The sequence below is a fragment of the Terrapene carolina genome, unplaced genomic scaffold (assembly GCF_002925995.2).
Source record: "Terrapene carolina triunguis isolate 2854851 unplaced genomic scaffold, T_m_triunguis-2.0 Scaffold138, whole genome shotgun sequence".
Taxonomy (NCBI): Eukaryota; Metazoa; Chordata; order Testudines; family Emydidae; genus Terrapene; species Terrapene triunguis.
Genome location: NW_020664489.1, coordinates 3,336,043 through 3,358,170, shown reverse-complemented (window position 1 = coordinate 3,358,170; position 22,128 = coordinate 3,336,043). Strand labels below are relative to the sequence as shown.

General features: G+C 42.7%; 1 protein-coding gene across 1 annotated transcript in view; it reads right to left on the bottom strand.

Moving 5' to 3' along the window:
- Positions 1–16,725: 16,725 nt before the first annotated feature.
- The window catches only part of ELMOD1 (ELMO domain containing 1), a 42,214-nt gene continuing 36,811 nt past the window's right edge, over positions 16,726–22,128 (bottom strand). Inside the window, exon 10 of the mRNA XM_029911956.1 lies at positions 16,726–17,355. Within this exon, the coding sequence (XP_029767816.1) occupies positions 17,183–17,355 (173 nt within the window). The 3' untranslated portion in view covers positions 16,726–17,182. The remainder of the gene's footprint in view (positions 17,356–22,128) is intronic.

Genomic DNA, 22,128 nt, shown 5'->3' with positions numbered 1-22,128 from the left:
GCAGTTGGCCTTGGCCACTGTGGGAAGATAGGATACTGGGCTAGATTGCCCATTGGTCTGACCAAGTATGACCATTCTTATATACAAGGGGTGGGAAAAGGACACATTATTCTTGGAGAAAACTCTCCCCATAAATATTGCCAGATCACCCCAGTGTAAATTGATTACAGCCATTACAGTATTCACTGTGTTAAGAAGTAGGTAGTAAGCATAAAAAGAGGTGTTTTTGATGATCCCTTCTAGACAGCTTGGAAAGGATAAGAGCAGTTTGCTTTACTCTCACACACAAAGGATGCTATTCCGGATCAGCCTGCAGGTGCCAGTGTAGCAAATTGCAAGGGTAGCCCTATAAGCTTCTTAAAAGGTCCCAGATCCCATCAACTCAGTTAGCAAGAGAGTGAGAGATGGGACTATTTGAGACTAGGGAAGTATATGAAAGGAAAGCAGCACTGAGTGGGTTAAATCAGAGCACTGAATACTCTAATAGGATGATCAAGGACTGCAGTTTTCTTGATCGTTTGGACAAGCATTTAGCTGATTGACAGTCATTTTCTGCAACATCAGAAAATAATCTAATTTGACATGGCTGACTTCAATCCAAAAAGCAACCAGTCTAAGGCAGACATATTAGCTATAATAAATCTGAACATAATATGTAGCTACAAAACATTCCTTTTTGCTATGACAGGGAAATTAATATTTAGAAATGTGATTGTTCCACCTGCACACAGATTTCCTACCCGTTAGAGATGGTACTGCTGCTCCCATTTGCAGCAATAAGGCAGAGAGCTGGCCATGGTACTGAAACAAAGAGTACAATGGCTACCTTGTTATGGCTATTTCTGTAGTGCAATAAATAAGCATGGTACTTTTTCTGACAAGAGAACAAAATATATATCTCAGTGTGATTACAAGATATATAATTGTACAGACAAGCATTAGCCATAGAAGGGAAAAAGAGGACAAGGGCTAAGATAATGCAGTTGATAAAAATGTTGATGCATGCACCTTGGATGTGGTGTGTTACATTATTTTCCATACAAAAAATATCTTTTATTGGACCAACTTCTGTTGGTGAAAGACACAAGCTTTTGATCTTACACCTGAAGAAGAGCTTGAAAGTTGTCTCTTTCATCAACAGAAGTTGGCCCAATAAAAGCTATTGCCTCACCCACCTAATATCTGGGACCGACACTGCTACAACACCTCTGCAAATTACTTTCCATCACATTCTCAAGTGTATGCACCCAAACACATGTTCTAAAAGGAAAAGAATAGGTTTTGGAATCCTATGAGAGGAAAATGTGTTTTAAAAAGAGACTTATAGATTTGTAGACTCCAAGGCCATAAGGGACCTTTGCGATCACCTAGGCTGACCTGCTGTATGAACTTCCCCAAAATAATTCCTAGTTCATATATTTTAGGAAAACATTTTTTTTAAAAAAATTGTCAGTGAAGGAGAATCCACCATGACCCTTGGTAAATTATTCCAATTGCTAATTACCCTCACTGTCATAAATTTATGCCTCATTTCCAGTTTGAATTTGTCTAATTCAGGGACATGCCCAGGAATTTAAATTTGACCCCCTTTTCAAGGGGCACATTCTGTGCCCCCCCCATTACCTGGGGTTTTCAGAACCCCCAACGGTGGTAACTTAACTATTTCACTCCAGGCAGTGTCAGGAATAAATCAACAGCAACTCAGCAATTCGGTCTGATCAAAGATTAAACGAAAGTAAGCATGCTCTTGTCGAACACTGCAGTTTATTAGATTTAAGCAGACACAAACAAAAGCAATAGGTTTAGAACATCCCAGATATTTACCTAACATCTGGAATGGTATTGAATAATTAACAGCAGGTTGACAGTGGTTAGTTGCTCATCCACCGGGGAGAAAAGGTGTCAAGAAAAACATCTCTCAAGATGGCTTCAGAGGACTGCTCCAAAGTACACTTTATTAGCTAATCTTTTATAACTAACGTCTACAAACCACATAGGTCATAATGACCCCTACTAGATCATCAGTTTTCTAACTTTCAATAAACTTTTAATATCAGAGGTGTCTAGATTCAAGGTTTTCCAACCACCAAGGTTTTCAGTCTCAGTTGTTTACTTGTCTGTCCCCTTCTCCCATTCTGATTAGCAGAAACTGTAGCTAATTTTGACCTTGATTCTGAATGCCTGTCTTCAAATTAACCCTTAACTATGTGGTGTTCTATTTCATTAATTCAAAGTGGCTGAATACACATGATATGGTTGCAATTAGCTTGATCACATTCTGGGGTATACACACCCCTCAAATCCAGGGCAACACTCCTGCCCCAGGAGAAACTTACTCTCCCCCCACCCTGGCAGGAGCTCACTCTTCCCTCCCCCACAGTCCTGGGGCCAGAGTTCTGTGCCCTCAACAATTATTGGGGGTGGAGTGCCGCTTCTTGTCCCTCCTTGTGCACACCCCTGGTCTGGATCATGTTATACCTTTCTCTGCCAGCTTGAAGAGACCATTATCATATATTTGTTCTCCATGTAGATACCTATAGACCAGGGGTAGGCAACCTATGGCATGCGTGCCGAAGGCGGCACGCGAGCTGATTTTCAGTGGCACTCACACTGCCCGGGTCCTGGCCACCAGTCCGGGGGGCTCTGCATTTTAATTTAATTTTAAATGAAGTTTCTTAAACATTTTAAAAACCTTATTTACTTTACATACAACAATAGTTTAGTTCTATATTATAGACTTATAGAAAGAGATCTTCTAAAAACATTAAAATGTATTACTGGCATGTGAAACCTTAAATTAGAGTGAATAAATGAAGACTCAGCACACCACTTCTGAAAGGTTGCCGACCCCTGCTATAGACTGTAATCAAGTCACCCCTTAACTTCTCTTTGTGAAGCTAAATAGATTGAGCTCTTTGAGTCTATCACTGTAAGGCAGGTTTTCTAGTCCTTTAATCCTTCTTGTGGCTCATCTCTGAACCCTCTCCAATTTAGCAACATCCTTCTTGAATTATGGGCACCAGAACTGGACACACTATTCCAGCAGTGGTCGCACCAGTGCCAAATACAGAGGTAAAAACCTCTCTACTGCTACTCGAGATTCTCCTGTATGCATCCCAGGATCACATTAGCCCTTTTAGCCACAGTATCACACTGGGAACTCATGTTCAGCTGACTATCAACCATGACTATCGACTCTTTTTCAGAGTCACTGCTTCCCAGGATAGAGTCCCCTATCCTGTAAGTATGGCCTATATTCTTTGATCCTTGAAGGAGGAGAGGGTGAATCAGTTCAGGCAGCAAGTTCCAGGCATATAGACTACAGGGAAAAGGTGTGGCAACAAGAGTGGAAGAAAGAGCCAAAGGGATAATTAGTTTATTATTTATTAGCACTCCAAGAATATGATGGACAGAAATCATAGAAAAACATGTCCCTGCCTGAAGGATCTTATAATCTACATTTTAGATGTTTCTCAAGGGAGGGATTCAACGTTGTTGTTGTTGTTTTTTGAAGGCGGGGGGGGGGGAAGACATGGACAGAATGACTGTCAAGAAAAATTATCATTTATATCTTGTATAGACTGGCAGGGGTAACATGAGCTTTGGGGAATCCAGAGGAGGCAGTTACAGTAAGCAAGATAGGAGATAAGAGTTCTACCTGCCTTGCCTGCCTTAACAATGACTTTTCCAGATGATCATAAAGCGGCACTGATGGCCCTTGAAGAGAGTCCTAGCCACTCTTCCTCTCCTGCAAAGGCTTTCTCATGGCTAAAGCAGTCAGAAATCCTGGGCTTTAGTCCTGATTCTACCAGGGACTCCCTGTACAATGTTATGGCCAAATTAACCCATAGACTGTAGGTCACTTTGCCCTCTGCCTTCCAAATTCCCACTCTGTAAAACGCAGAGGGTACTCATTGAATTAATTCCTGGCTGTAAAGCAAGGTGAGGTCCTTGGTTGAAAGATGCCATGTAAGTGCCCAGTATTATTCTTTATAAATTAACGGGCACATTTATGTTTATTTATATTAGCCAGGTTACTTCAAAATCCTATTTTTTATTGCCAGAGGTCCCGCACATGTTTTTCTGCTGCAGGGCTTGCTGCAGGTAATTTAATAAGAAGGAAGCTAATTTTCCACAATCTGTTTTGATTCTAAAAAGCAGTGAGTTGAAGTGTCCTGGAATTAATTCCTGGCAGTTCAAGGCAGGCATAGAATTGCAACTGTCACATTCAAGCATGCAGATAATACATCATCTGCCATTTCAATTTGCCTATGGATAATTCAGACCCACCTTCTTTTAAAGAAATACACACTCTAATAAACATTTACCAGAACTTCTGTTCTGAACCAGATGGACATCAGATATCAATGGCATGCCATTGTATAATCAAGGCATGCATTGCATGCCCCAAGACTTTCTGTGCCTGCAGGATGAATCCATATGGCCTCTGAACGTACATGGAGGATGCCATTTTGAAGAACAAAATTCTGCAAAATGGCATCCTCTGCACAGTTTGACTTTGCACGCACTGCACAGGTAAGGTCAGGCTGCATGGAGAATGCCATTTTGCATGCAAGGGTACAGTTGCATGCCTGACTAAAAATGTCACAGCATGCCTCTGCTAGATGTCAATTTTATACAGGTGTTTACATTTTTAGTAGTATCAAATTATATTCCCCCAAGTAGAATAGGCTGCATTTCTTCACATTGCCCTACACACTTACTGCCAGTCTATCTTGAGTTTGTTTTTTTTATAACGCCTGTCGTTTTAGTATCCAAGCGCAGTCACCATGGTATCTGTAGAATGATGAAATAGAACATGTGGAACAGAACATACTTAACAGAATACACAAGAATGGTAGATAATCATTATAGACATCCATACTACATTTAAGATAATTATGTACAATGCTTCTGCTATATAATGGTGTTTCATCTGCATGTAATGTAGAAGAGGTAGCAGAGTAGGTGATAAAGATTTAGTCTCTGCACAATTCTGCAGTTCAGCCATGCGAGTGCTGTCGTTTTCCAACTGCACTGCCAAGTCTCAAGGTAATGTTTGGTTCTTTATGGAATCTGAAAGGAGTTCCGCATTCATACAGCACTGGAATTCCTACAGGATACCTGAATCACTGAATGGCTTTTCAAGGGGGAATCAAGTATTCATGAGATACTCAACTCTCATACTGCAGCTCAGAGACACTCATTTTCTAATCATAGGATGGAGAGGGGAACCTCTTCTGCCCTAGCGAGCAGATATTTGACATTTCTATCATTGCCTGGGGATGTAACTTTTCACCTGCCCGAGGGAACTAGAGTGCTGTGTTTTGAATGCTGCTCCTTAAACATATTCCTGAGCTCATGGAGCTGCAACTCCAGTTATGAGCTAAGTGACGATTACCTTTCCGTCACCTGTATCTGCTGATAAAAAGCCAGATGTGCGCCTGGTGTGAACTGGCAGTGCTCCATTGCAGATTTACACTAGCAGAGGAGTTGGCTCATGGACTGGAAGAATGAGTCCCCTCCTCAGCTGCTGAAAAGGGCTGACACCCCATTACTTGGGGCAGGAGGATGCTTGGGAAGGGGCAGAGCAGTACCGAGCGGTGTGTGACCACCAGTGCCACACAGCCTGCAGTGTCAGTGATGGAATCCACCCTCTCCCCAAGGGAGCCTCTGAACTCCTAGAGCTGCCAATGGCCCTTGTGAAGTAGGCAGAGCAGTAGGATGCACCAGCCCTGAGAGGAAGTAGAGAACAGAGAGACCAAGGTAGTTGAGCTGCAGCAGCTCTTCTGCCCACACTGCAGCTGTGACACCCTGGTGGGGCTGATGCAGGGAGGGAGGGGAGAGCATCTGACAGCTCCTGCTAAGTAGCTGACCGATCTGCTTTAAAGCAACTGGTAGTTGTGGGAGCAACACAAGAGGGGATGCTGCCCAGATACCCTTTCATGTAGAACTCCTCTTTTCTGCTCCCTCATGAATACCCTCCTCCAGAATGGCTCTTTGCAAAGGTTGGGTGGGAAGAAGACAAAGCAGGAAAGCTTCACAGAGGAGGGCGAGGAAGCCTGGAAAGCCAGAATAGATATTGCTTCCTAGTTTATCCTTAAAAAATGGGGGACAACAGGAGAGAGAAAATGAGAAGGCAAGTGAGGGATAGTAACAACTGCACTAGGGGATGTGGTGGGGCACCAGCAGCTAACCAGTGCAGTGGGACACAGCAGCCAGTAGAGGCTGCAGACCACTGAGCTATGGTCTCTTTTGCCTACATTCCTTTCTGTTTCCTCCCTCCCCCCATTAGCAATCCAGGTGAAGCTTGGTCTCTACTGGACACAGTGACTCAATTTTGGAGTCCTGTGAGGTACTGGGCACATTTAGCTTCCACTAACTTTCACTGCAATTGAGGGGGGTTCAATAACCTTCAGAACTGGGCTCTAAGGCCTTTATCCAGCAAAGCATTGAAACAGGCGCCTACCTCTAAGCCAGTGAGCAATCCCATTTGCTTCAGTGTGACTACCCACGTGAGTCAAGTTAAGAACCTGTTGCGCTGGATTGGTGCCTTACTTTGTAAAGTGGAGATGACTAGGGCCCTTGAGACAGCACTGAGTTACTGTATTTGATGTATAGGTTTATTTTGGTTGCTCTGTGTGTGTACTATTGATTCAGCTATGGTGAAACAGGAATGGAGAGAGGGGGCTTTGAGAAAAGGATTGAAAAGTAAGCTGCTTTCACGAGGACTAGGTAAGTAACATCATCCCTCCCTTTTCTTGCATCAGTGCATCGCAGTGATTCACAGCAACTATCCCTATGGCTTGAGGCCCTGTGCTGCATTGTTTCACTGGATGTTTCATAAGGTTATTGAGCACTTATTAAAAACACAGGCAGCCCATCATTCACTGGGCTCCCACATTTCCACCTACCCATTATGTCCTGCCATTATTTCACCCCAGACTCATGTCATCTCTTTTGTGCTCCCTTGTCTCTTCCCTCCCTGCTGCCCCTTCCCATTACATTCCCTTCTGCACTGCTCCCACCAGCTCCACCTCCTCCTCATTTCCTTCCCATCTCTATTTTCCTGCCCTCATCCCATCTCTGCATCTTTCTTCCTCTCCTCTCCACCTTTGACTCTGGTGACATCAACTGCAACTCCAGCTCTCCATCCCTGCCCTTACACCATCAGCCCCCCTACCCTCCTGCCCTTCCCTCACAGCTCACGCCCAACCTTCCCCCTGGCAGTGTGGTCCCTCGGGAACGCTGCCTCCATCTCACAAAAGACCACAGATATCGATGACCATTTAATCTCTTGCTCCCTCTGTTTCATAGTGGTTGCTTAGGCCTGGATCCCTCCCTCACAGCCAGGCTCTTTGCTGCTGCAATCGCCTACGTTTTCTTGCATGCAACCAGCTGCAAATCCACTGCAAGCAGTCAGCACACAGGGGTTGCAGCTGCTCTTCCAGCCCATTGAATAGCAGGTGCCAGAGAGTGGGGGAAGGGCAGGAGTGAAGGGGGTTAATGGGTAAAGGAGGCTCATTGGCTTTGAGTTCAGAAGGGGGATTTCACTCTTCCACCCACCATCACCATTACTCAGGCTTTATGATGTGGAGTAGATTTCAACCCTACTTATTTGGTGTGTGTACTGCCCTTTGGAGATGAAATGCATTTCTCTACATGTTCACTGTTACAGCAACAATGCACTAGAGACCTGATTCAATTCAATGGCAGTCACTCCATTGCTATAAATAAGTTGGATAAGATTCGAGATGAGCTATTTTTATTTCTTCTCCATTGCTTGAAGGATTCTCCTATTATTAAAAGCTCAAAACCAGATCTCCATCCTCATCTTCCTTGACCTTTGACACCATTGAACACGTTCTTCTTGAAATCTTGTCCTCGTGGGGCTTTTTTTATTGTTTTCTCTCCTTGGTCTCTTCCCATCTCTCTAATAGCTCCTTCAGAGGATCCTCCTCATCCCCTTCCTGCTTTCTCTGCTGGTGCCCCTCACACTTGGGAGGAGCTCCCCGTAAACACCCACCAAGCTACCTCAGTCTCCTCCTTCAAAACTCTGCTTAAACTCTCCTTTGCTATGATGCCTACAAAAAACTTGACAAGGGTTTGGCCACTGGTGTGCAGAGACCACAGCTTGTCATGCTGACCAGTACTGTCTCGTTGTTTCCTTGCATCCCCCACCTGTTGTCTTACACTTAGATCATAAGATCACTGGGGGCAGGAGCTGTCTTTTTACAATGGGTTTCTGGTCCATGACACGGGACCCTACGTGCTACGGCCATACTACTACTAAGAAAAACTAATTGTTAAGGGGAGTGGTCTGGTCTAAGCCAATTCCTACGGGTCTTGCTCTTGGGCTTTTTTGGCTGAATTTGTATTTTCTAATGACGGTTATACATTAAGAATATTTTCTCTAGATGAATAAGTAATCATGTGATTGGTATTGCATGTAGCCAGCAGGAGAATGCACACGACCAGTCCTGGTATCTTTCTACAACACCTATTGTTAGAAAAACTCCTCCCTTATATTTTTCAAGTCTTGTATCAATCTTGGACCGTTGCAAAGGAAGGAAAATAATGACTTCTTCATGTTCTTAACCCATATGTTTTAGGGTTGTTTTCTACCTCTGTTTGAATAATTCATCTGATTTTTAGCTGCACTGAGTGGCTAAGACAGTCAAACTGAACATAAACATTCTGTATTGTTCTCACCATAGCCCAGAGGTTTCATTAGCACAAAATTCCAGCTAATATTTGGCCAAAATCCAATTTAAACTAAAAATATCAAGACATTTAGTCAGATGTAAACCTGTGAAAACTGGGACAGTTCTGTGCAGCAGCATTAAACCATAGCTTGGGACAAGCAGCCAATAAAGAGTTTTCCAAAAGGGTCAGGAGAAGTCTTATTTCATCTGGTACAGAGCCAACTGAGGGCCAGGGGCTTGGGGGGACAGCATTACCTCTCCCTGAAAAAAAGAATTATTTCTGATATAATTGCCTCCCACAGTCTGATCCACAATACTCAGATCAGAGTGGCAGATAGATGTGGATGCAAGTTGATATTTACTCCTCAGCTCACACCTAGAGATCCACAGCCTGCTGGGACAGCCACCTGCAAGTCAGCATGACAGCAGGGTTGTCATCCACACAAATAAAGCCAAAAGATCAAAACAAAATTACATTTTGAAGCAAGTGCACAGACAGAAACGATGTTAAATATGCCCACCTTGGGCCAGAATGGAGAACAACTGACAGTGCCTCATAAAATCCATTGCCCATTGTATAATCAAATAAGAGGGCGTGGGGGAAGGGAAAGGGGAAAATCACGATTTTGGTGAGCTCTCAACAGTGGTGCAAGATCTAGATTCGCCAATCCCAGATCACAGCCACCCAATTCACCACAGTTTATACACACACTCCGTACTCCAAACACTGCAGCAATCCCAATTTACAATGTGCTGAAAATTCCTCACTGGCAAGGCATTGTTCTGGCCAGCATTTCCACTCCACCATCTCCCCTGCAAGGTCTCTTGGGGCAGATGGCACAGCATCTCCCATGTACACCAATCACAGGGGCTCTTTAAATCAGCTGAATGCTCAAACCTATGGTAGAACAACATCCTCCACCTACCTACCTCCACCCTGGGCAACTCTCCAACGCAGCTCTGGTGCAGGAAGAAGCCAAGGGATAGCATGTTCCAAGAGCTAAGGCTCCTTCTGGAGACAAGTATATTTTATTTATGTATACACAAAAATAGCCTGGTGCCAGCAAATGAGTAAAAACTGCATTCCCTTGGAAAAGAAAAGCAATCAAAGAAAAGTGAAAATAACTCCTGAGCTAGTGGATAAAATAGTAACAACTTACTAAAACCCGAAGAAAGGTAGAACTCCAAATGAAAGGCTGATACCTAAAAGCAATACCTCCCACTCACACATATCATCTATGTAGGGCTATAAGAAAAACAAAGACCTCACACGGTCATAGCTCTGTAGTAGTCAATGTCCTGCAATGCTATAGGAGCCCTGACAACAGCTACAATTCAGAGCACCACAAAATCCATTTAAGTCAAGGGCTTTATGTTGTGGCAGCTGAATTAATCTTGGCATGGTCAGAAAGATGGGAAACCCTCATGCTATTTCACACAGACTTAAGTTAACGTGATGTCACTTATTTCGTATGGCCCTTTCTTCGTCTGCCATCAGTAGCTAGCTCCACGCTTCCATTTCTGCATCACACCACAGAAAACCTTTCAATGCCAGGGCAGTTTTCCCATATCCACACCCAAAATAGATTGTGTTATGTAACATGAAGCAGTCTGTAATTACCTGCCAGTGCAGAGACGGAGAAAGAAGCCCTCTGGGCACAGACTCCTTTCACAGCGCTGGGGTGCTGCCGTAGAGCACTTGGCAACAACAGCCTCTGGGATCTCTCTCAACATCCTCTTTCCTCCAGCACTGGTGGCTGGATATAAAAACACATAGGACTTATTTAGCACTTGTGTTAAACTATGGAATCTAAGCTTGGGTAGCTTTTAAAGCGAGATCCTCAGCTCAACCAGAAGTTACGGGTTGCCTTGGGTTAAATTCTATAGCCTGTGGTAGACAGGAGGGCAGACCAGATGATCACAACAGTCCCTTAAAATCTTTTATTCAAATTGAAGGCACAAAAGCCATAGATACCGAGAAAGATAGGATCTAAGACATCTGATAATAGTAAGTGAAATTAGCATTTCACAGCTAAGGCTTTTCTCTACTCCAGGAGTAAGTGAGATATTTTCAGCACAGCAAAATGGGCCCAATTCTGTTCCCATGGAAGGGAGCAGCAAAAAATGAGACAAACCCTTTAGTTGCTTACGTTCTCTGTTTTCTCTCCCTGCTTATGAGAAGCTAGCATCTGGTCAAATGTCTCCTGTAAAGAAGGTTAAACACAAACACAATAGGGGAGTGCACAGAACAACAAACTTTCAGCCCCAGAAACGAAGCACCAAAGAGGTCAGAAAAATAAAAACACGAATTAATTTAAGTCTAATACAAACACCAGAAAGTAAGTCACAGAAAACAAATGGACACCATCAACTTGAATTTGGACCAGAACTCAGCTTTGGCAATTTTTTTTAAACACAAGAAAACCTAAAACCAAGAGGAAAGTTTCCATGATTTCTTATAAACCCTGTTTTCAAATGTATTCTCCAACACTGTATATACTAAACACTGTACTCCTGGGGGAATTCTGTGCTACTGTGCACACACAATTAATGAGCCATGCATATTTTAATTTTTTTGCGCAGAAAAAAAGCCTCTTCAGAATTGTTGCTGCAGTTCTGCCTTTTGCCCACCAGAGGGTGCTGTGGCAATAGATCACAGCAGCTGCTCCCAGCCAGCTAGGGAAGGGAAAGATACTGCCTTTTTCACAGCGCCTGCCCCCGCGGGCCAGGTCAGGAGACAGGGGTTATGGGGAGACAGACAGCATGGGGTGCTGGGGGGTGGTCAGACAGTGGCTCATAAAGGCTAATGGGGGAAGGACAGACTAGGGCAAGGGCTGAATGGGAGGGGAAGAGCAGGGCCACATAGGGACAGAGAATGGCTGAGTGGGGGCACAGAGATATATGGGGACGGGGAAGGGGTACAGGGCCACATAGAGATGGGGTGCAGGGCCACATGGAGATGGAGGGAGTGGGTGACTGAGTGGGGGTGGAGGGACAAGTGAACACGGGTTGCAAGGACACATGGGGGTGCACGAAGACATGGGGACAGAAGCAGATATGCCTGACTCAATGGGAGAGGCTAGGGGTCAGCCAGGGTCTGCATGGGGGAAGCTCCCTAACAATTCCTCCCCAACCCCCAAAAAAGAAACTGTTCCATACTTTTCCCATCCATACCCAGCAACCCTCCAAGTTCACACCAAGGCTCCTTCCCAGCAATTTACTTCCCTCTCCCTCAGTTCCTCTGTTACCCCTGACTCCCCCACGCCTTTACACTGCTTCTGAGAGGTGCCGGAAATACGGTTCTGTATTGTAGTTTAAATAAATTATTACTCAGAGTTCTATATTAATATGCCTAGTAAGGAATCTATTTGTCAAAAAACATTTCCTGAATCTTTTTTGTTGTCTCTATTGTTAAAGACATATTTGCTGACAGGTATTTTGAAATAAATGACTAAAAATAATTAAAACTGGTGTGATTATATTGTGTTATTTTGACAAATAACATACGCAGAATTTGGCAGAATTTTAAAATATTGTGTGCAGAATTTTAAATTTTTTAGCGCAGAATTCCCCCAGGAGTAACACTGCAACACTGAGAACCTGAAAGTGAAAATGATTATGAACAGAAGCAAAAGAAGCTGCAAGAAATGCCAGGAAAAGAAGCATAATCAGTGAAATGGGAATTGGATTTCAAAATTATTTCAGTCTAATCTAAGAGGTGTTGATATCAAGTCAAGAAATGTGGGTTCACCCCCTCCCCCATGGTGAAGATGCTGGTTCCTTCACCCATGTTTAATACCATCTTATTCTGCAAACTGTCCCATTGACTTCAGCGGGGCAACTTGTAGGGTAAGGAACTACTCGACAGGAATACAGGCAGCAGAATCTGACCCAATACAATTTGACAGCATCCCTTCCAGTGCAATAGAAACCTTTGTCTTTGTCCTGAGATGCTGAGCACCCACAAATCTCATTGGAATCTATGGGAATTTTGACAGTTCAGGATCAGGGCTAAATGCCATTTTCTATAGTTCATGTTGTATCTGGAAAAAGAACATGGTTGATAAAAATTGAGCTACATGCACAGTGTGGAATTCCACCAGCAAAGTGCTCATGCAGTATCCTTTAGCTAAATACACGTTATAATTTGCTCTGCCAATCGTCTGGCTTCGCCACCCTTAGCTCAGCTAAATTGCCATAATACAATGTGTCATTTAAGCTAAATACTACAAGCAAAATGATTGTTTCTTTGCATCAACAGTACCCCAAGAAGATCTATCTGACCAATTAGTTTTCAAATTATTTCAAGTATTTCCAGGAAAACAGAGGGACAATATACTCTACATAACTTACTCTTACTAGCAAAAGTGAAGCTAGTGGCTTAGTTGCAGTGCTCAACGCTAATAGACACAGGGACCCAAGGTTACATTTTTAATCAATTCAATCTCTTGGTCCCATGACTGGCAACAAGGATTAGGAAAGCTACAGGAGTGGCTGGAGATTGCAAGGTATCAACAATCAGAACATTTAGCAAATGGAGCATTTTACTTCTTCAAAGTGTTGCACAAACCTTTTTTTTTTTTTAAATTATAAGCCATGACCAAGAGTAAGCAACACCCTCATTCTACAGATTGGGAAACACTGAGGTTAAGTAATAGACCCACAGAGACTAAGAGGCAAAGGCACAATTCAAACGGGGAAGATCCTGGCTCACAGTCCAGTGCTCAGCCTTCCAGTCGTCACTGCCTCTCTGGAACGTTGGTGACAGACTTTGGCTACGTCTTCACTACGGGGGGGGTCGATTTAAGATACGCAAATTCAGCTACGCGAATAGCGTAGCTGAATTCGACGTATCGCAGCCGACTTACCCCGCTGTAAGGACGGTGGCAAAATCGACCTCCGCAGCTTCCCGTTGACAGCGCTTACTCCCACCTCCGCTGGTGGAGTAAGAGCGTCGATTCGGGGATCGATTGTCGCGTCCCGACGAGACGCGATAATTCGATCCCCGAGAGGTCGATTTCTACCCGCCGATTCAGGCGGGTAGTGTAGACCTAGCCTGAGATGGAAAACTCTTCCTGGTTAGAAAGATGGTGGCTTTAAGATCTCAATATTTATCGTTTATATTGTGGTAGCACATAAAAGGGCACAATTAGGTTGGGACCATTTGTGCACAGCGCTGGGCAAAACATAAAATAAATGACCTCTTCTCAGCAAGCTCAGTGGAACGACAGCTGCTGCACCATTTCCAGGGGATGGATGGAGAGGAGCAAGACTGAGCTCGTTTTCTTGTGTGGCAGGATCTGAAGTCAGATCTCAGTAGGAGAAAGCACACAGACTCCCTGAGCCACCCTCTCCTAATAGCTCACAGCCATTTTGATGGAGCCACTCTGTGCTGCAGATAGGACAAGAACGAGAAGACCAAGGGTGCTGCCCGTCAAGACTGAGGAAAACGTGGACTGCAAAAATACATAAATAAATAAAATAAAATAAAATACACAAAACAAAAATAGTGGGGCTTCCTGGGTGGCAATGGGGAGATGAAGGGTCTCCAAGGGAAAGGGAAATTACATGTTTAGCACCATTAAATCCATCTCTCTGCACACTAATCATTTTGTTATTGGACCAACTTCTGTTGGTGAGAGACACCAGCTTTTAAGCTTACACAGAGCTCTTCTTCAGGTCTGGGAAACTAACCCAGGCCTGAAGAGCTCTGAGTAAGCTCAAAAGTTTGTCTCTCTCATTGACCGAAGTTGGTCCAATAAAAGATGTTATCTCACCCACCTTGTCACACTAATATCCTGGGACTGACACAGCTACAAAAACACTGCATACCACTCTCTGTAAGATAGCAGAAGTATCATGAAAGCAACTGGGTTATCATTACGCTGACACATAACTAGATGTTATTTTCTGAATGTATAGGCAGCAGGCACCTGGAGAAAAGCCATACCATAGTTGCTAAGGTCACACTATTAGGGCTTGTCTTCTCTACTGGGGTAAGTCGACCGAAGTTACGCTACTCCAGCTACGTGAATAACATAGGTGGAGTTGACGTAGCTTAGATAGACTTACCATGGTGTCTTTATTGCACTGTGTTGACGGGAGATGCTCTCTGGTCAACTTCCCTTACTCTTCTCGGAAAGGTGGAGTACTGGGGTCGACCGGAGAGTGCTCTGCCGTCGATTTAGTGGGTCTTCACTAGACCTGCTGCATCAATTGCAGCAGTGTCGATCTCCCCGTAGTGAAGATCAGCCCTAGAAAGGAAACACCGACCTGGATTTTCTCTTGCAAATTCAGATGTAGATCAAATGTGTCTTCTTTTAAGATTTCAGCAGGCTGCAACTATGTGCAAAACATTGCAGCCTGAATTTGATTGTTTTGCTCAATTAATTAAATGTGTGGGAGGAGGGAGATAGAATTGTAAAGCATCAAAAGTTACAATCCAGACCCTGTTTTAGATGCTTTTTTCAAGTTTGAGACAGAAAAAAAATCATTTAACTATAACGTTGCTGGCATTATATGCATTGTCCTCACCAATACTGTAAGTAATCTCTCTCCAAATCAGTGCTAACCAAGTACCAAAATAATTGAACAAATAAATATCTTATTTCTCCCATTTTCATGCACCTTGTGTGCAACAGTGGGTATTCTGCGTTTCTCTAGTTTCTAAAGTCATTGGGGAAAAATTACGGTCCTCAAAGTCAACGGGAGATTTGCCTATGAAAACAGAGCAGGATGTGGGTGTCTAGCCCTATGTGGGAGACGCGATCCACATTTGTATAATCTTTGTGAAGCACACGAATGACAGCACCAAAATCTAGAGAGTTTCCTAGAAAAGGCTAATCCCCTCCTTGTTTTTTAAGTGTCTGGTCCAAACTACTTTTACAACACAAATAGACTAATGTGCTTTGGAACAGAACCTGTGAAGAGACTCCCACAGGATCCAATGGGCTTTGGATCAGGCCCATACTGCTTTTCACATTGGTCAGAGAGAACCGCTGCTGAGATGGTTATGTTCCCTTTCACCCAATGACATCCCTGAAAGCACAGGAACCTTCATTTTAATTTACATGCATGTACCTTAGAAATAAAATCTCATGCTGTTTCCCTCTTGAGAATGACAGATAATGTATTCATATAATTCACATAGTTGGGCAATACTCAAAATTAATCTCAATACGCAAGTGGTAACACAAACTTCGACTAATAATAAAATTGATTGTTCAGAAGGTAAAAAAATACACAGGGTATGAAATGCCATGGTAAACACTGGTCAATCATAGTGACGGACACCTTTTTTAAAGTGATCAGGGAAACTTGTGTGGTTTTCTTCTAACCCTTCTAATCAATTATTTCTCACAGTTCCTGGGAATTGAGTTGACAACACAAAGCAAAGTTTTCAATACTTCAATTTCAATACTTCCAAAAAACCGCTCCCCTGAACTTTCCAAGCAAAACATGATCAAATCATGCTGCATTTCAGACATGTGAAATATTAACCCCTTGTGCACAGGAATTTAGATGTGCTAGTGCAGTGGTTCTCAAACTTTTGTACTGGTGACCCCTTCCACATAGCAAGCCTCTGAGTGCGACCTCCCTTATAAATGAAAAACACTTTAAAATATATTTAACACCATTATAAAAGCAGGAGGCAAAGCGGGGTTTGGGGTGGAGGCTGAAGGCTCACGACCCCCCATGTAATAACCTTGTGACCCCCCTGAGGGGTCCCAACCCCCAGTTTGAGAACTCCTGTGCTAGTGGGTGCTGGGTGGCTCTAACCCTATGCAACTTTTTGTAAAGATGGCACCCTAGGTGTTCAGTCATTATGAATATATTTGCTCTTCACTATGAATGCAGCAGTCTTCAGCTCATTTCGTATTCATGCAGCTGTGGAGTCCCATGGCAATTCTGCACATTTTAAATAAATTGTTCCCATTGAAGTGCCTCAAACCTCATTAATTTTTCATGAAGCATGTATGAATGCATGGAAAAAATTGGTCTTTAATGTGTTTTTCTGCATTAGATTAAAGTTACATACATTATCTTCTAGATGAAGTCCAAACATGTACTTTGCTTGAAATGTCAGTAGTTATCACAAAACAGATCAATAAGTTAAAAGGCTTTCACAATACAAGATTCAGATAATTATTCCACATATACAAAACACAGCTAGAGAAATACAGTTCTTCAATGCCGAATTATGGGAAAAAAGGTCTAAAAAAATAGAAAACTCTTGATACCTGGACATCAATTCAGAACGTAACACTGCATAATGCCGCAATATGAGCACCCATTTAATGAGAAATCCCCTGGAAAGAGACGTGTAAGGGGATCTAATGTTTATGACAAAAATAGATGAATACTGCACCAAAAGGCATGCATACAATCGCCATGGTCATTCAATATGTTAGTGATAATCTAAAGTGTGACCTAAGAGAAGAGTGAGGCAGTGTTCTCAAATCAAATCAAGTGAATGACTACATGTTGATTAAGCTTTCTGAGGCAGCAAAGTGAGGGCACAGAGCCATGTCTGGATTCTGGAGCTGTTTTAAAATTCGCTTGTGAAATTTCTCTCGCACACGGTTAAACTCCATTATGTCCAGTGGATCTTCTTCAATCCAGAATTTATGGAATTCATGCATCAAATAGCCTAATAAAAAGAATTCAATATTTAAAGAATTAGAACACAGGTAAAGTTGTTCCCTTTAGTCTACAGAATAGCAAGCACTGCAATCAGAAATCATAATGCATATTGTGGGGTAGGTGAAACTAGTACTATTGAAGTCTGATGTATTACAGTATTTAATGAAGTTGTGTTAGTCATACTAAGAAATGAAGCACTACAGCATACAATATTAAAACAAGCCTCTAAGAGGCATCTTCAAATAATTAAAACAAAATAACACATAGAGATCTGCTAGCAATAGTAATGGAATTACTATAATTTACTTCTTAACAGAAGAAAATGTACTAATTTTATGACACCAAGAGCCCCCATTCAGGAGGACATTTACTCATGTGTTTTAAAGCTTTCCCAAATTGGGATGTTGTCTTGAATTAAGGCCTGAATTTAGAGAAGCACTTTTGAAAGGTTACTCAATTGCCTAATGCAAACTTTAAACAAAATTTTTATTGCTACTTATATCAATGAAATGGCCTAATTTTACCAATAAATAACTAAAATGAATCTATCAAATTACCAGATGCAGTTATAGAATTGTTAACTTGTGCCTGGATAAACCAAGTGAAATACAAAATATATTTTAATATTAAACTGCAGGCTATAAGTATTAAGAGATGACATTAATAAGAATCAGTCTTTACCAAGCATCTTTTGTTTATATTCAATTATTCTCATGCTCAAATATCTATGAAACAACACTTACTCTACATTATAAACAGCCTCTAGGGAAGTGTCTATTATAAAATATTTACTGAACAAGCCCTACACTTAAAAACCATTTAATTTATGAATTGTGAGTTAACATAACTTACTGTCTGAAAACAACTAGTTACTGGATCTTTGCCAGGAACATTCAGTTTTACAATTGTCTTTCTAAACATGAATAAAGGATTCCACCATATTGGGTTTGCACATAATCGTGGCTAGACAAATGCCAGGGGCAAGAAATAATTGGCGTTGGCAAACCTCCCTTGTGTAGGGAAAAGGCATGAGAAACATATACCCTATGATACCTGCCCTGATAAAGGCATTCTTTTTTTTTTTTTAAGCCTTTTTTTTTTTTTTATTCTTTGCTCCCTCTGTGACCATCTGTGATTTCTGCATCACCTTCCCAGCAGTGGTCTGGAGGTAGAACACTGTCAACAAACAGCTGTGTCAAGAAATACTATGGGTTGTGTAGTCAAGTTCAGCAAAGCACTTAAGCATGTGCTTGAAGCCAACAGGCCTTACACACAACCTTATGTGCTTTCCTGAATAGGGATGGACTTAAGCATATGCCATGGGCTTTGCTCAATCAGAACTTATTCCAGGACACTTTTGTTATGTACTTTATTCCATCTTTGGTTTGATAAACATTTCACTCAGTCTATTCACTCCAAAATGGTACCTTATTGCTAGACTTTACAAGCTACACAGTGGATTCCATGGTTAATTTATAAACTAAACCATTTTCATGTACTTGGGCAGACAGATTCTCCTCCTAAAGCTGGAAGGTTTTTCTTTGAAGGAAAAACCTAGCTCAGCAAAATAGCTTTAAAAATTATTATTAAAGGGAAATATATTATGGTTGGGCTTCTCACGGACAGATACAGGCGTTTCAAAAGTATTATTATTTATACAGCATGAGAAGTGGCTTGGTGTTCAGCGTGTAGGGTCGTTTTTATTACGTCAAAAGGAATTTCATATTAATTAACGATATAGAATTGAGTGCATTGCTTGTAGTATCAAGAGATTTCAGTGCTGCCCTGGGAATAGTCAGTCAAATTCTGCACTCAGTTACACCCAGGCAAACCCACCAAAGTCCAGGAGGACTGGATGGGTGCAGACGAGAACAGAATTTGGCCCAGTGTTTGAGAGGTCAAATCAGTACAGCTATTGTATTCTTTCACCTAGAAACAGTGTTTGCTGTGCATTGTAATTTTGACTTTCAGATTCAGACATGCAGCCTGCAGGCATTTACTGCAGCCTAATTGTGTTTCAATTTTTCTCAGCTGCATTCAATTAGTTAAAACCTAGGATGACTAAGGCCATGGGGGGAAAGTGTCAGTATAGCGGGGAAGAATACAGAACTGTGTGAGTGAGTGAAAAAAACAGTTCATAAGGCTTCCATCTTCCCAAACAATGAGACTGGCATAAGAATAACATATGTTTGGCGTGGTCAGTCTGTCAGATATTTGATCATAAAGAAAGCAGCACTCCTTCTCCACATATAATCTGACTTTCTTCCCACACACAATCCCACCACGCTGGGACTACTCCAGCCACCCCATATCCCCAGCAGCTCCACCACCTCCCCCAGCAGCATGGGAAGTCTACTCCACCCTGGAATTCTTAGCCCTGTGGTTTTTATCCCACTGCAGCATTAAGCCAGGAGAGAGGGTGGTAAATGTAATTTCTTAGCCCTATTGGGCCTACTCCCAAACTATCTCCATGTCTCGCCAGGGAGCTCCCCTGTTTTTGTAGGCACACAGAGTAGGCAAATAAGATGGAATTGTAGGGTAGCAGTAAAGATGGGAGAAGAAAGAAGCATCTGCAATGGGATCAACAAGCAGAACAGTGACACCTGGTGGCTGGAGCTGAGCACTGGAGCACAGAAAACAAGCAGTCACCTCCGGAAAGGCGTTTCTAAAGTGTAAAAATTACTTAAAACTTTGTGGATGCAGCAACACTGGAGATAACAGATAATGTGAAAACAACATGAGCTTATCCAAAAGATCCATTCACTCATTCAAAAAACTAAGGCACACTGGCCAAGAAGGGATTTGCAGAAACTGATGACTGGACAGCATCAATGAGAAAGACTCTCTGAGAGTCCTCTGAGAAAGGGCCTTTGAAATGTTGAAGTATCTGTTCCTCTTTGTTTGGCAAACAACTCATTGTAAACTTACCTTAAACACACACATTCACCTATAGTCTGCAGAGATTATAGTGGAATCTTTGTATCTGAATGTCACATGCCACACAGTAAAAATGTTAGCTCCCCTGAATTTGTGCCAGCCAGCTCCAGTCAGCTGTGACAGCCCAGAATCCATCACAAAACCACATGGGCGGATCCTTGCTGGTGTATCGTGCTTGCCCACAGGGTAATGACTCGTCTTATACAGTAGCACAGTTTCGAAGAGAGTTAGTGAATATTTGAAGCACTTTAAGATTTATTATTTACTGTATCTAACAGCCAGAAGCATGTAAGGCACTTTACAGACATAAAATAAGACAGGTCTCAGTGCCAAAGATCTTATTGTCATCTAACCAAACAACACCAGAAAGGGGGAACAAGCAATACAGTTATTGACACTATTTCCATTCCTTTTGTCTCTGATGATCCTACTTGAGAAAAATATCTAACACCTTCAACTTCCTCGTTACCAAATGCTTGCTTATATATTTTCCGTTTTATTTTCAGCTCCTTCTCATTCTAACCCATGTTTCACTCCCCCATCCATTAATTCACTCCCTTTCCTACCCTCACCCATCAGCAGCTACCGACTGCTGCCTACTAGTTAATTCTAGATCTTACTCTTTCATAGTTCAGGCAGACTCTTCTCTAGTTACTTCCGGACCTCCTTTCCCGAATAGAGGGGAATGATCACGTCCCTTGACCTGCTGGCAATGCTCCTACTTATACAGCCCAAAATGCTGTTAGCCTTCTTGGCAACAAGGGCACACTGTTGACTCATATGCAGCTTCTCGTCCACTGTAACCTCTAAGTCCTTTTCTGCAGAACTGCTGCCTAGGCATTCGGTCCCTAGTCTATAGCAGTGCATGGGATTCTTCTGTCCTAAGTGCAAGACTCTGCACTTGTCCTTGTTGAACCTCATCAGATTGCTTTTGGACCAATCCTCTAATTTGTCTAGGTCCCTCTGTATCCTATCCCTACCCTCCAGCGTATATACCACTTCTCCCAGTTTAATGTCATCTGCAAACTTGCTGAGGGTGCAATCCACACCATCCTCCAGATCATTAATAAAGATATTGAACAAAACCGGTCCCAGGACCGACCCTTGGGGCACTCCACTTGATACCAGCTGCCAGCTAGACATGGAGCCATTGATCACTACCCATTGAGCCCGACGATCTAGCCAGCTTTCTATCCACCTTACAGTCCGTTCATCCAGCCCATACCTCTTTAACTTGCTGGCAAGAATACTGTGGGAGACCATATCAAAAGCTTTGCTAAAGTCAAAGAATAACACATCCACTGCTTTCCCCTCGTCCACAGAGCCAGTTATCTCATCATAGAAGGCAATTAGGTTAGTCAGGCATGACTTGCCCTTGGTGAATCCATGCTGACTGTTCCTGATCACTTTCCTCTCCTTGAAGTGCTTCAAAATGGATTCCTTGAGGACCTGCTTCATGATTTTGCCAGGGACTGAGGCGAGGCTGATTGGCCTGTATTTCCCTGGATTCTCCTCCTTCCATTTTTTAAAGATGGGCACTATGTTAGCCTTTTTCCAGTCATCTGGGACCTCCCCCCCCGATTGCCATGATTTTTCAAAATAATGGCCAACGGCTCTGCAATCACATCCGCCAATTCCTTTAGCACCCTTGGATGCAGCACATCAGGCCCCATGAACTTGTGTTCATCCAGCTTTTCTAAATAGTCCTGAACCATTTCTTTCTCCACAGAAGGCTGGTCACCTCCTCTCCATACTGTGCTGCCCAGTGCAGTAGTCTGGGAGCTGACCTTGTTTGTGAAGACAGAGGCAAAAAAAGCACTGAGTACATTAGCTTTTTCCACAT